Here is a 15,901-nt window from a genome sequence, read left to right on the forward strand (position 1 = left end):
AGGTACAGTTTATTTAAAAAGCAGCATAAAGAATACATATGCATCTATGAAGAGAACATTACATTTTTTTATTCTTGGGAAATTATCACTGCAGGAGTTTAAGGTGTTGATCATCATTAAAGTGCAAGTTTTGAAATACTGATTTTTTAAAATGTATGTTATCAGATGAGGCTATGGCAACTAATAACAAAGATATGTTAAACTTACCTAGAAAATTTGAGGAGCATATTTTATTGGTTAGGAAGTTGGATGTAGACTGATCAACTGTTCATATGGAACAACTCACAAAGGTTTATTAAGATCATAAAATTCTCACTTATAATCAGTAAGTAAAGTTAAAGTATATTCTTTTAGTAAATAAAGTCAAATAAAATAACCTTTAAAAACCATCCATTTAAACCTATTATTAGCTTGGTTTAAAATAATGGAAATCCAGGATGAACTGATTTCATTTGCAAAGAAAACAGCCAACAATAAAGAAGAAGTAAGAATGAATGAATGTATTACCTCATAGAAATCAAGAATAGGTTTGAAAGTCAAGTCAAGGGAAGAGACAGGAACAAGTGGGACCAAGTCCTCTTCTAACTGACTTACAATGTTCTCATTACAAATTAGTCAGTCTTAACTAGTAAGGATGTTACTCATAGACTTTTAAAATTTTATACCTGGCAAAGATCTCCTTTCCACATTGAAATCTTGTGAAAAATCAAGAAATGCCTGAGTTGAGTTTTTCTTTTGCAGTAAGGATTAACCTATTTTGCTTCAGAATATACTGCTAAACCAAGGAGGTGGTGATGGAGTAAGATGGCAGAGATCAAAGATGCTGTGGACATGAGTCAGCTCCATTGTTGGATAGCACAGCGGCAAGTCTACTGCAAATACCATCAATTTAGAAATAGGGAGAGAAATGTATTATTTAAACTCAGACCCAGGATTTCAGCACAGGGTGGACTCCAAAACCTGTGCTCTTCAAATAATAATGATAGGGATAATAAACAGATTGTGTCTATAAAATGAATTATGTCTGATTATAAACATTCTTAACACATTTTCAAAGAATAATAATAAAAGACTCTAAATCTTCGTATGTAAAATTAACCATCATTAATATCTCAAAATTACTTAATCCCTTCTTTCTTAATAAAACACTTTGAAGCATCCTACATAGGTTTTTAACTGCATAGACATTGATATGTAGGCATTGCAGTAGATATTTAAAATGGCAGCACTCAATCTGCTTGTGTTACAGAGCTGCCATCTTTCTGACCAGACGAGGTCTTAAGGCCATGAGCTGCAGAGGGGTATGTTCTTGCTGCTGCTCGGCTCAGGCAGCCAGAGAAACCGGCTCTGCCACTCACGAGACGCTAGCGTGGGAGATGGCTCTGCCATTCTTCTACACTGTTTCCACAAGGCTGGGCTGAGCCCAGTACATCCTGCCATCCACAGGGTACCTAGTAGAAAATGAGACTCTAATGCTTAATGACTATCCAAAGACTTTATATGTTTGGTAATGCTCAATAACAAGATGCCCATACAATTGGAGGTGTTTCCCAATTAACTAACCTAGATATAAATTGTTTCTAGAACTGATCATTATCTCATTTCATTCTCAGTTGTGATTTCATGCAGAAATGTTGCCCTGTTTCACTCATAGTAACTTCATTATGAAGTCTAAATATCACTCTTGTTGTAAAGTGAAATAAACAAGAATTCAAAAATTAAATACCATACATAAATTAATATATTCAGCAATCACATACGGACCTGAGATAAAAACTGATGTTCTTATTTTCCCTATAATCAACAGTCCTATTTATTTACACTGTTCCTCATGTTAGTTCCAGTGGGTTGGATAATACTTTTTCTTATGAGAGTGGTGGGGCACATGTTGATTGTTTAGTAATATAAGCTCGCACCTGAGTAAGGCAGACACGAATAATTAGTAAATAAAAGATAAAGATCAAGGGGCACAGTTATTCAAAGATCAGAAATATCTCATGCCTTTATTTGATTTTAGCTTTGCATATATTCATTTGAGCAACCAGATGCTTAACAGGGAAATTGTTAATTTTGGATGATCTGTTAAGAAATTAAGGCAATATATTGCATAAAAGGATACACTATTACCAATGGGACAATCTCCTACTTCATACACCAAAGCATCACATAATTTATTTTATATTTTGTCTAATAATTTGAAATGGATTCTGGGGAGAAAGATGAAAAACTTTGTCATAAGTATTATAAACTATATCCATGGTTATTTTGCATAAATCATTTTATTAAATCTTTAATTTTTAAAGATTTATAGTATAAGGAGACTTTATAAAGTAATGTATATTTACACACTCTTAGAAATCTGGCAGATCACCTTGTGTTACTAAAGATTAGTTGAAAATAGTGTCTATCCACAGATAAAATTATAAAATTGGACAAAAATATAAAAATACTTTGATTTTACAACCAAGCCTTTTGAGGATATTTGTGAATTTTTGCAAATAGTGCTCTATTTGATATTAAACACATGGTGCTGTATACTTGAGAGAACTAAGTCTCTGATTTAGGGTTTCTGTCACCAATTTATATTTATCAAGCACTTGCAAAACTCCCTTGTTACCTTAATGGTTATTGCATTTAACTGTAGCATGTCAGATATGTAAATTATCTACTAAAATATTGTAGCAATCAAAAAAATGAGTTAAAAGACTTACAGATTTACAAAGATGTATAACTTAGTTTTAAAATTTAACTTCATATTTATTTTCAGAGTTGATTTAAAATTGACATACTATATTTATATGATCGTGGGAGCAGTGGAGTATAAAAAGAAGAAATGGAAGTTGGTTTTTTTTTTTTTGGTTTTTGGTTTTTGGTTTTTGGTTTTTGGAGACAGAGTTTCTCTGTTTATTCCTGGCTGTCCTGGAATTCACTCTGTAGACCAGTCTGGCCTCGAACTCCAAAATCCGCCTGCCTCTGCCTCCCAAGTGCTGGGATTAAAGGCGTGCGCTACCACCGCCCGGCAGGAAATGGAAGTTTTGATGTTTTCCCTAAATGGCTAGTTTTTCTACATGCTCAGTGAATGTGAAGCTGTGTGTGTGTGTGTGGGGGGGCACATGTGCATAGGTATTTTATCATTACGTCTCATTAAAAATACTCCTTATAATTTTCAAGGGAGAAATTTGGAATTATTCTTGAAAGTTTGTAGTACAGATTCATAATCTGTTTATAATTTCAAATAGTGATCAATTTTTTAAAACCTTTGAAAATATAAAACACTCTGCAAAGATCAAGGAAATATGTTTTGTAAAGATTTGTAATATTTCAAGAGATTTTATAAATAAATTACTAAAATGTAACTGGCATACTGTATTTACTTATAAACTTCTGGCTATAGCAAATACTATAACAAAAATATATATGTATATACACGCACACACACACATATAACTTAAACACAAATTATATACAAATGCTATATAAATTACAAAATACAAATTTAAAAACATGCAGCTTCAAAGAGAATGTAATGAATTACTTATAAAGATAGAAACAAAATGGGTATCTACAAAAAGTTGCATGGTAATTAAATATCATTATATAAGTCACAAACTGAAAGCTTTCAATTCATTTTCATTTGCCACACCAAGTTAAGGCTATGCTCAACAAACCTGAGAAAGCAGTCACTAAGGAGATTCAGAAGTGTTCTACTGGCAAAGCCGGTATGTCCATTGTAAAGATTGAGTTTTAGTTTTGTGTAAGTACCCACCACTGTCGTTCCTAGTTTTCATTTTCTGCATATTGCCTGAATTTTCTCAAATAATTCTCCAGATTTATATTTTTAAAATACATTCATGTATTTTATTATGAGCCCTGCAAAAGCCTAGTAATAGAATATGGTACATATTTTTTTTTAACAATAGAATTTTAAAAGTAAATGTTGTGATTATTTAAGGATCTTTCTCATGCACATTATACAAGATATTTTCCTGTTAGAAAGTTTTTTTCCTATGGTGGTTGTATGAATTTATCAGCAATTGAGTTCAAAACAACAGAAGTTCAGTAGATATATCCATTGGGCCTGACACAACTTTGCATTTTGATTGCAGTTGTTGTCTCCTGTTGCAATGAAACATTTGCTTGATGAGCGGTGAGGACTACATTTACCTGTGGGCATAAGGACAGACGTGTCAAGTACAACTGGCAAACATACTGGTTTAGTAATGCAGTGGTTGATAAGTATTTAGGGGCAGTTTAATTCTGTGCCCACTTAATATAATAGTCGTAGGCTCTCCCCTAGGGACTATGGCCTACACAGCCATTGGTTCCTGGCCCAAAGACAGTGGCAGGCATGGGTTCTATCGAGGGGAGAAGGCCTTAATATGAAAATGGCTGGGCCCTCCCTGATACTCCCAGAGCCTTCATACCATTACTACACCATATAGAGCCTATTTTTTCCCAAGGCAGTCATCATAGCTTACACAGTTCATAGCTGTAAAATACTGATCATTTCTCACCAGAAGCCTACATAGTACCCCCTAGAAATATGAACACTAGTCAATAGAGATGAAGCTTCCCTGCCAATACCACCTTGATTTCTCCATGTCCTGTAACTTAGGTATGTGGTATCTTCAGCAACAGGGTCCTATCATCCAGTTCTGGAGGTCAACCAAGAGCAATAGCATTAACCTGGATTGTTTGGGGAGCAAGGAATTCCCACAACCCCACAACCCAAAGGGAAGTAACTCATACCTGGTACTGTGTTTTTTGATAGCTTATGATGTCAGGGATGTACTACCTTTGGCACCTATAGGGTAACTCCATTTAAATTTATGTATTATATATTTTAGGACAGTTTTAGGCTAATAGTAGGGAGCTTCTACAGCAGTAGGTTTCTATGTGCTTCCCAAAGGTCCTGAGTGTCATCAGTTCTCCTTCCCTATAGCGCTAAGGTTAAGTGTAATATCTGTTCTTATCAAGTTACCTTGGCAAGTTTCAATTTCTCTTTCCTTACAGTTAAGATGTTAACCATTTATATGTAATTGTGCATTTGTATTTTATTTTTTAAAGAACTGTCTATTTATTAGCCCATTGATTAATCCTATTTGAAGCATTTTTTTTTTTACTGATTTTTATGATCCAGTTGTCAGTTCTTGGCATTATTTCCTGAACTAGCGGAGTGCAATGGCAGCAACTATGACTCTAGTGTCACAAAGTGGTAACAGGCAGAACACTGCAGCTAACTGGCAATTCAGTGTAGCCATCCAGTGAGCTTCAGGCTAATTGCGATATTCTACCTCAAATAAATAAGATGAAAAATGACTGAGGAACACACTCGCCATCAACCTCTAGCCTACACATAAACAAACACATGTATAGGGACACCTGCACACATCTTTGCACACACAAATACATCAGCAGACATAAAACACAGCACATATAAACAGTGGGATTTTATTCAGTCATAAAGAATAAGATTATTTTATTCTTGATTCTTTATCTTCGATAAAATGATAAAACTAGATATGTCAAGCAAAAAATCAGATTCAGAATGACAAATATTGCATGTTTCTTTTCATAAGCAAAAGAAACTAGATTTAAACTTACATGTATATATATAAATATGTCTAAGTACATACATGGATATTATATGTACACACAAGTAGAAAGAGGGTTAAGGGGAAGAGAGAGATATGGAGGGTAATAAATACTTGAGACATGAAGCAGAATAAGACTATTTTAGAGAAGGGAGAGACCAATGAAAGAGGGCAGTTCTACATGCTTACTTTGCAATGTATAAAATATGGATCATATTGAAAAATGTCTTCTTAGAATTCAATACAGAAAGCTGTAAAGAGCAGACAGGTCTCTAATCAAAATGAACATTAATACAGAAATGTTTGTAATGTCAATTCTGTGGACTTCTGACGTTTTGAAAACCAACTATCCATGTAAGATAATCTGGACTGTTGTCTGTTAACTCCACTCAGCTATTTCTAAATAAAACATAAAAAACACCCTAACAATAAACTCCAAGTCATGAATTTGCTATAGGCCCTTAACTCACAGGCTGACCATCTCAAATCTGTTAAAAAAGTTAAAGAAGGACTGGGTCTAAGCCTTGTATTCCTAAATGTGTTATACAGGTACAATGCCTATGAGAGTAATAATATTCATCTCACTTCTATATCAATAAGAAGCTTGTGCCAATGAAAACCTTAAATTTGAAATCAAAGTAAATTTCTGCCATTTAAGAAATTATAACTTCATCTTGATAATAATTGTACAGATTTCTACCAATAGGTTATGGCTATGCAATAAATCCTAGCTAATCCTCCCTATTCCCGCAAAACCACTACTTTTCCCTAGAAAGACAGCCCAATATTTACCACCTTAGTCCCCACACCCAGGGAATAGGGGCACTGACTCTTCATTAACTTCTTCAAGCTGATTATGGACATTGAGATATTAGAAGAGGGGTGGGGGGAAGACTGAATTGATAAGCCTCTGACGCTGTGTCTTCACTGCATCTAGCTGGAATTCCAGGACCTCAGAGGTTTGAGCAGATCTGCTCAGCTTGCTTGATGAGTAGATACACCAAGGCTGTGTATTCTGCAATATACAATTCTCAAAACAAATTTTAGTATCAAGATAATTTTTTTAGAGGGTTGACATTTTATTAAACATGTTGGTTCTAACAGCTTTTTACTCCAGTTGTGGTGAGACAGCCACTAGGCAAGAATTGCCTCTTTCCATCTACAGACAAATTACTATCTAGAAAAGGACACACTTGCAGAATAGTCGACTGATTATATCTGCCTAGACAGAGTAATCAGCCCTTAATAATTCTGCAGCATGAAGGTCTGTCAGATGATCCTGGGTCAGAAGGCTGAAGATCAGATGCTCCAGTGTTTTGTAGTATAGGGACTGTCTAGGTGTTCAGCGGTCTCTAAATTGGCTAAGTTTTAGAAGCTATGCTTTGTGCTTCCCATAATTTTAGTTAACTCAGCCATTCTGGATTTCTGACGGGGTTGAAAACTTATAGTCTCATAGCCAATCCTGGCTATTTACCTTGAGAGAAAAGATTTGAGTGGATGGTTTTCAGCTGGCATTCATTCTAAAGCCAAGGAAAAAGCCAGGTTCAGAACTAAGTGTTTTAGTTAGGAGAGATGACAGAGGTTCTGGTTAGTCAACAAAATGATGGACTGAGTATTAGAACTATCTTGTACCTCACTGGTACAAATTGGTGTAATTATACTCTAATTGTATTTTGAGAGAAAAGTTTTATTTTAACAGGAAGGGTGATATGTAGGAGGAGCTAAGGTGGGAGGAGTACGGAGAGGAAGAGAAAAAGGAGAGGAGAAGCTAGATGATGAGAGAAAGAGAGAGAAAGAGAGGGGGGATATCAAAGCAGATGTTCACGTGTCTCCACCAGTCAAAGAGAGTTGATATATCTAGGTTGGGTATTGGGTTACACTTCTGATTGAGCATTACCAAACTTATAAAGCCTTTGATTAACATTTTTAAAAAAGTGTATAAAAGCAAAAAGGGAAAGGGGGCATGGGATAGGGGTTTTCATGGTGGGGGGGGAATGGGGAAAGGGGATGGCATCTGAAATGTAAATAAAATATCCAATTAAAAAAAAGAATAAAAAATTTCTTCAAATGATCTTTGACTTCACTAATAAAGACCATCAGTATGGCATAATTTAAATAATGTTGAAAATTTAAAATTTGAAAAAAGTATACATTTGAGAAAGCTATGGTAGGGGAAATGACAATTTATTTCATGATCATCATGAATTATATAAGCCATAGAAATTCCACTGCAAATGTGAATATCTCGATTTAGAATTTAGGGCATACAGATATGGTTATCATTCTCTTTGGCAGCTTGAGCTTACAAATTCCAATTAATACAAAGTCACAGTTTTTCCATTTCCTCATGAAAGGATTACATTTTATAATTAAAATAAAATGCAGAGATCATCATCAACATAGTTTTCTAGTCTTAAGACTCTGCTCCCCGAGCTGAAACTTTTATGTTATGTTAAAACTTCCTACATTTTCTTCAGAGGAAAAAAAAAAAAAGCTAAATACCATTATTGTCCAGACTGCCCCATACTTGACATTATATTCAGAAATGCAGGTTTAAGTTAGAAAAATAGGAATATTGAGTAAAAACTTGTGGATCAAATAATAAGATCCTCATAATTTGATGGCTGCTCTGAGCTTGGCTGAGCGCCCTCTGGGGTTCTCCTGGACATCTTGATCTCCTGGAGTAAGTACCTTCTTGTGGATCAGCTCCCACTTCAGAGGAGCTCTCACAGAGCTTCTCTCCTCAGTCTCATGGTCTGAATCCAGCTGTGATGCTTGTTTCACCTTCTGTCTAATGCTCAGGTTAAATCTTTCTGTCATGCTTATCCCGAGCAAAAAGCGTTTGACAATACGATCTTCTAAGGAATGGAAGGAGAGGGCAACCAGGCGACCACCAGTTTTCAGAAACTTCTGTGCTGTCCTCAGTCCTGTATAGAGTTCATTGAGCTCATTGTTCACAAAGATGCGAAGGGCCTGGAAAGTCTTGGTAGCAATGTGGGTGGATCTTTGTAGCAAGTCTTTTCTTGCATAGACAGCAGAGGGAGGAAAGGCACCTAGAGATATTTTGTAAGAATAAAGAAAGAAGAAAGGTAACATTACCATTTGGTATGTAAATGTTCTGGATTGTGACTTATTTATGTACACTCAATAACTAAATTTTCTGAGAAATTGTGACACTTCATTCACATTTCCCTTTTATTTGAAGTTTTTTTCATGGTTCAAAACCAAATGTCATAATAACTGAACAACAACAGTAATCGAACAGAGAGGGAAATAGAACAGACATATTGAAGACATCGATATAAAATTTCATAACGCTTCAAAAACCATTAACTTACAGTAATAAGAAATACCATGTGCTGCAATTATAAAGAAAGCCACATGTAGCTGCATCATAACTGAACATGCTCAGGGCAGTAATAAAAGTAAAAACAACATAACTTTATTAATTAAGCAACATAATTTTATTTTCCATAAAAGGAAAATAACAGCTCCTCAGTGGGTCAATGTGCAGGGAATATGAGACTGGGGCGTGCTCAGTCCTAAATAAGACTTATGCATCTTCCTTTGAAGGCACAATGATCTTCCTGAAGAGGAGGCAGAAAGTTACAATGAGCCAGGGGTGGTGGCAATGGTGGAGGTGGATGACTTTAAGGAAACAGTGTTTTCTCACACAGCAAGGCAGTTATGTATATGAGTACACACTGACTGTGACAGCATGCATAAGACCTGTGTAGGCTCAAGTCAAACAAAATGCCAGCATGGAAGAGGGCAGGTGAGCACAAGTCCCACATCTTGCTAAGAAGCTAATGGCATGTGATGGCTGGTGGCAGAGGGAGCTTCAGTTTTCTTTAATGGTATATTCCCTAGTAGGTTGACCACAGATCTCATTCCTAAAACTTGTTGAGCAATAGACTGGACTTTCGTAGAGGAAAAAGGAATGCTCAATATTTGGTGGAAAAGAATAGACAGTCACTGTCCCCTTGCCCCTTACCAACAGCAGCAGTTGGGAGAGCTGGCCATAAGGTCAAGAGAGCAGGAGAGCTGGGTTTGTACCGTACCTGGGCAGCACAATAGAGCTGACCTCGGTGACAGGGATGCGGATGTGCTGGCCCCAAGAGTATGGGTGCATGAGAGCTGGCTCTGTCACTTGTCTGTTGTGAGGTAGCATGGATGAAGGCATGATGCCCTCCCCACCTGGCCCCTTACCTAACCTTCAGTAGTTGGGAGTGGTGGCCCTGGGGAATAACAAAAAGTGGAGAGTTGGCCCTGACTCTCACTGACTACAGCACTAGAGTGGGCAGGCCCTGGACCTTGACTGGGCAGCACATGAGAGCTGGCCCTGGGGCAGCAGCACCAGTGAACCACTTATCCCAAAGGGTGTGGGCATGAGTGCAAGATTGCTAACCCTACCACTTGGGTAAGCTAGTCAGGGCAATGGAGAACTTGCCCTGGTGGTGTGCATGGAAGAGTTGGTAGGCTGACCACCTAAGATACTTATTACCAGGCCCGGATCCAGAACTTTTGAGTGGGCCCACTCTAAAATCTTCATCATCTATAAACTGCTAGAGTGTGTGAAAGGGCTTCTCCTGCAGTTCCAAAGTTACAGGATCTCCATGACACAGGGCAACAACACTACAAGAGAGAGGAATCGTGGAGAGGATTCAGTATTGATGGTGTAGCAAAAGCCAGAGGCCTTGACCAGACCAGTGCCTCACAGCAATAAACATTGCAAGTAAACTTGTGTGGACAAAAGGTTATACTTTGGGACATATTGTGACATACTCCATCTTATATAGGGAAATGTTTTTAATTCTTTGTTTATTTTATTTTATTTTGAGGGAGTTGCAAGGGCAGATACAAAGGGACAGTTAGATGAGTGGGACTGGGGTGCATGATGTGAAACTCACAAAGAATCAATACAAAGTTTTAAAAACAACCAAACCAAACAAACAAATAAGAATGAGAAATCAGAGCAAGTGGTCATGAAATCTTTAAAAAATAAAAAATATCGCTTAAAATATACAAATCACAAATGAAAAAAGAAAAGTGTGGTAATTCAGGAATCTAAAAATTAAAACTTTTGCTTCATAAGATACTGAAGAAGCCACAGAAAGGAATAAATATTAAATTACAAATCTAATATGATTTGAATCTAGAACATACAAAGGAAGCAAACTGCAGAATGTCAGAAAATCCTGTCTCCATAATATTCTTCAACAAGCATATAAGACAGCTTAAGGATTGGGATGGGCAAAAATGCTGACTTTTATATAGGCTTACACTGGCAAATATGATGTTAACAGATTGTAGAAATTTCAATGAAATTATACAAGAACTTTATCTCTTGGAACAGGTCACTAGTGAATATTCCATAAAAATTACATCTCCATTCTGCTTCTTATGAATGAATATCTAGAGAATAACTGGAATCCTAGTATTTTAACATCTTTAATATGCTTCTTGCAAAAAAGTAACATAAGAATATGTACGCTTAGCTCATAATTCATTGTGGTTACACAGTACGGATACAGCCAGTACTGCATCATACTTTTCTTGGTTAACTAAATCATTGGAGAGAGAAGTAACATACAGCAGCTTGAAGAACCTGGGGATCTAAGTGAGCGATCATTGTGATGAGCGCACTCTGTCCCTGTAAAAACTACACTCTACAGGTCAGACTGTAGACAGTTACACTCTAACCTGATGTGTCTCTCAGAAACAAGATACCACCATGCCACCATCAAAACAGAAAAGCCAGGTCAATTTCTTTCAATTTGCTAACTGATCTCTCTAATTTTAAAGGAAAAAGAATTCTAAGATCTAAACAAAATGCAGTGAATCATTATTTGAGGCTTAGATTTGGAGGAAGCTTGAGTAAGACAGGGTTCCTAGCTGTTTCAAAGTTTACATAATTCAACACTAATGTTCAAAAGAGAAATGGCATGTAAAATACATTATATATATTATCTTTATATGATACATATATCTTTATATACATAAAGAACATACATTTTTAAATTAAATAACAAGAAAGTATCTGTATGGCCAATGAATTAACAAACATTGCAGAGTGCTTTTAAATGATTTATATGTTTTCTTACCATTATATTTAAAATTTTGTAGAACTTAAAAGCATAGTTATACATGATAATCACTTAACTTAATATTTTAAAACAGAATTTTCATTTCAAACATATTCAAGATATAGTACTAAACACAGTACTGAATTATCCACAAATGGCTTTATGTTGAATGAGTTCAAAAAATAGAGAAAGGCAGAGAGCATAATGTATTTTTACAGGCTACTGTCAATACATATTTTTGAAAATAATAAAGAATGTTTTTATAACTAATAAGAATAAACAAGTGGTGTCTGTAGCAATCATAGAAATTCTAATATAAACAATTTTATTTGTTTACAAAGTATGAAAGACATTTCAGTTTCCCAGACACATAGCACCTTCCTATGGCCTCAGAAAAGACAGTTTATAATTCTTGAGAGTCAGCTACCTATAAAACTATGAGAATCTTGACCAATTCTTTTAATCTAAAGAAATCTATTTTGATTTCAAAGTAGTAACACAAAGGAAAATTGTGTTAATGTTCTATATAACAAATTCACACTAGCTATATCTATAGTACATGGAACCCTCTAGCTGATGAATCAACATGCTTGCAATCAGATGACCATTTTCATCAATAAGGCTCAATTTGACCTTTGCAATGTCAGAGAAAACAAACACAAAATCTTTCAATTATCTTTAGTCTTAATGATAACAAGGTATTATTAATCTATTGAGGTTTCATTCTGGGGCTGTGTGACTATTGTTTGTGGAATTCTGATGTGGACTATATTCAGTGGATTTCCTAGAGCAGATTATAGATGTGGGACCGTAACTCTCCTGTCTTATCTTTAGACAACAGGGACAGTGGGCTTTGTGAAGCACTTTGTTTGCTATTGCTCAGAGTGTCTATAGCACAACTTCCTCTATTTTGGATAAAGTAATTCTTATAACTCTTTTTATTAGTATTTGTGCTTTGTTTTTGTAGCTTATAGGAGGGAAGAAAGGTAGATAATTCAGATTGTATAAAATAAAATAAAAAGATAATAAAAAGGGGGGATTGGGAAGATGGCTGTGTCAATGGAGGGCCTGACGTGCAATCATGAGACTTGAGTTCAGATAACTAGTGTCCAGTAAAAGCCTGGCACAGTGGTGCATGTCTGTTGTGTCTGCTGCCCAGCAAATTGGGGCTAGAGATAGTTGGATCCCAGGGGCTCTGGTCAGTCACCTTAGCCAAACTGATGTGCTTCAGGTTCACTTTGAGACCACATCTCATAAAGCAAGAAGAACTGAGGAAGGCACCAGAATAGATCTCTATATTCTACATATAAGCACACACATGCGCGCACGCACACACGCACACAGACACACACACACAAACACACACAAACTACAAAATAAAATAAGCAGAAAGGAACAGAACTCAAAACAGTATGAGCAAAGCATCAAATAGCAATAATACAAAAAAAAAGAAAGAAAGAAAGAAAGAAAGCAAGAAACCAAGCAAGCAAGAAAGAAAGAAAGAAAGAAAAATGCCTGCCTAAGATGCCTGCCTAAGGTGACATGGATTAGTTAAGGTTTCTTTAAAACAATTATTAAGATGAGAGAGAAGAAGCACATATGAAAACCCTCAAATGGGTTTCTTATTGATTGTAATCATTGTCAGAGTGCTAGAGCAGAGTTCTCATGATCATCAAAGGTTAGGTAGAATCACCTACTCACAAATCACTAGGCAAAAGAGATTCAAATCTCACCAGATTTGGTGGCTTCTCGCTGAATTAGTCTACACAGAAGAAAATATTAATGTAAGTGAGACAAGCTCCATGTCTTTGAGGAGTGCAGGTGCAACCCTTCACCCCTATCTAACCTCCCAGGGGCTTGTCATCAGAAACAGAACTTGTCTGTCTGCTTTTCCATTTCCGGAGTTTAATCATAAGAGGCTAGTATACCTAATTCATTCAATTATGGAATAGAGTAGCTAAGATAGAAAATATGGTCTCAACCACAATTTGAGTGATTTGGTTTTGTAAAGGAGAAAATTCTCCTTTTTTGTGTTTTAAATTCCATTAACAAACTTGGCTGCCATAGGACAATGTATATTAGTTCTATGTAGGAAGATGCATGCTTACTCCAAGTAGAACTCACTGCAACAAGCTCTTCGCAATTACCCAGTGTTTATCCAACTCATTAATTTGCCTCTGATGATTTTGACAAAAAAGAGATGCTTCCTGTTTTCTCCTCCAGCCCTAGCATGTGACAGATAAGCCTGCAGTTCTTCCCCCCTGGCACATACTGGCTAGCTGTAGTACTTCTGACAAAACAGAGGTGGCTGGCTCTACTCTTGACGTAGTAAATCAGCTTCAGGGGTTCATTACCTAGATGACAGTACTTTACAGGAGTTTTACTTCTTTCAGGTCAAGGGAAAATGCTATTTTTTAACTTAATTTTTTCCAATATAATATATGTTGATTGTGATTTTCCTCTCCCCCAACTATTCCCAGACCCTTCCAATTTCCTACTCACCAACTTCATGTTCTCATTCTCTCTTCTCTCTCTCCTTCTCTCTCTTCCCCAATCAACTAGACAAAAATTTATAAAAATGAAAGACATAGGACAAAAATTGCTCAAAATGAAATGAAAAAATGTCCACAAAAATATATAGAGAGTTCATTTTACATTAATCAATTACTTACGTGCGTGGGCCTGCCCTGGAGTGTGCCTGATACTCCATTAGTGAAAACAGATTTGCTCTTTGCTAGTGGGTATTAATTACAAATGCCTTCTCGTGGAGTCCATGTGCACCTCTCCCTCTCAGTGTTGAGACCCCATCTGCCTTGAACCTGAGTAGGTCCTGTGTGTGTTGCCACAGTAAACGAGAGCTCATGCCAGAGATGTTTGGCATACAGCCAAGTATTTACTAAATAACTGTATATTGACTAGATAATGAATACATAATGGACATGAAGAAAGAAAGAATGAATGAATAAAATTTCAGGACCATTAGTGCAGCATTTTCTTTCCATCATTCAGGACATCATAAAGGGCATGACTTTCATATGAATGAGGGACTACACGAAAAGCAAAACTATCATCAGCTATTGAAAACATAATAACCATTATAAACAAAATCATGATAGAGGTCCAGACCACGGTGTCAAATGTGATTGTGGGTACTAAATTATGATGTTAATGGGGCAACTGAGCCCTCAACTTTGCTAGCAATTTCATTGTCTCAACAAACATGATTGCATGGATTTAATTATATGGGCTAATGACCAGGCTTGGCCCTAACTCATCAAGCAATGCACATCTAATGGAGCACCTGCAGATAATTTTCACTTCAGAAAATGCGAACTTGCAAACCTTTTACTATAAGATACATTATCAACAAGCAAGTTGAACATAATGTTTACATATTTCTTATGCAAAATAAAAATAAAATTGGAAAGTTACAATTAAAAGTCTTTAAAATCTTAAACAATTTAAACTGCATAAACATAGCCATTGTTTAAAAGAAAATTGAAAAGCTAAAGGAAATGCTGTTGCACATGAAGTAAACTGTTAATATTATTACTTTAAGAACTCTTCCTCAGGCTCAATGCCCCAGTGTAGAGTATGCTAACGTGGTGAGGAGGGAGTGGGTGGGTAGGGAAACACCCTCATAGAGACAGTGGGGAGGAGGGAATGGGATGGGGGGGTTGCAAGGGGAAACCTGGAAAGGGGCTAATAACTGAAATGTAAATAATTGAATATGTGTATGAATTTTTCAAAAAATAAACAATTATGGAAAGAGAAAAAATTAAAATAAAAAAATTCTTCCTCAAGAACCAAACGCATGTATGCTTCCTGTGTCTTGTTACAGATATATTCACACTTACATGAACCTATGCATATATAGTATATATAAGAGGAGGATCTGTAAAACAATCCGTCACATGCTTTGCTTACATGCCTTATTTGAAAAACAATTTCAGCTGGATAAATGTTTTATAATTAATTTTGTTCATTTATCAAGTATTTATATTGACATACACATATAGCTATAGGTGCATTTATGCAGGTGAAATTCCTGTTGCCACCATAATAGCAATATGTAAGATATTTCCTATTTTGTAATCACAAAGAGTCTGTAATACACATATATATTGCACAGTTTATGTTTCTATATGACACAAAAGCTCTACAAAGTATGTTAGTAAGAATGTGCGCAAAGTGTTTAGCCCTGTATAAGAACCTTGTATG

At 36.0% G+C, this 15,901-nt stretch overlaps 1 protein-coding gene across 6 annotated transcripts in view; it reads right to left on the minus strand.

Annotated features, from left to right (window-relative positions):
- Positions 1–3,914: 3,914 nt before the first annotated feature.
- Mettl15 (methyltransferase 15, mitochondrial 12S rRNA N4-cytidine) overlaps positions 3,915–15,901 on the minus strand; it is a 181,342-nt gene continuing 169,355 nt past the window's right edge. For 2 of the 6 annotated variants that reach the window (XM_076929410.1, XM_076929407.1), the window contains 2 exons: positions 8,286–8,647; positions 3,916–4,164 (listed from right to left, as the gene is read on the minus strand). In XM_076929410.1, coding sequence (XP_076785525.1) covers positions 4,057–4,164; positions 8,286–8,647 — 470 coding nt within the window. In that variant the 3' untranslated portion in view covers positions 3,916–4,056. Of the gene's footprint in view, positions 4,165–7,759; positions 8,648–14,182; positions 14,239–15,901 lie in introns of those variants that run through there. The other 4 variants (XM_076929408.1, XM_076929409.1, XM_034496635.1 and 1 more) reach the window with 4 other exon arrangements.

The sequence above is a fragment of the Arvicanthis niloticus genome, chromosome 2, assembly GCF_011762505.2.
Source record: "Arvicanthis niloticus isolate mArvNil1 chromosome 2, mArvNil1.pat.X, whole genome shotgun sequence".
NCBI classification, from domain to species: domain Eukaryota; kingdom Metazoa; phylum Chordata; class Mammalia; order Rodentia; family Muridae; genus Arvicanthis; species Arvicanthis niloticus.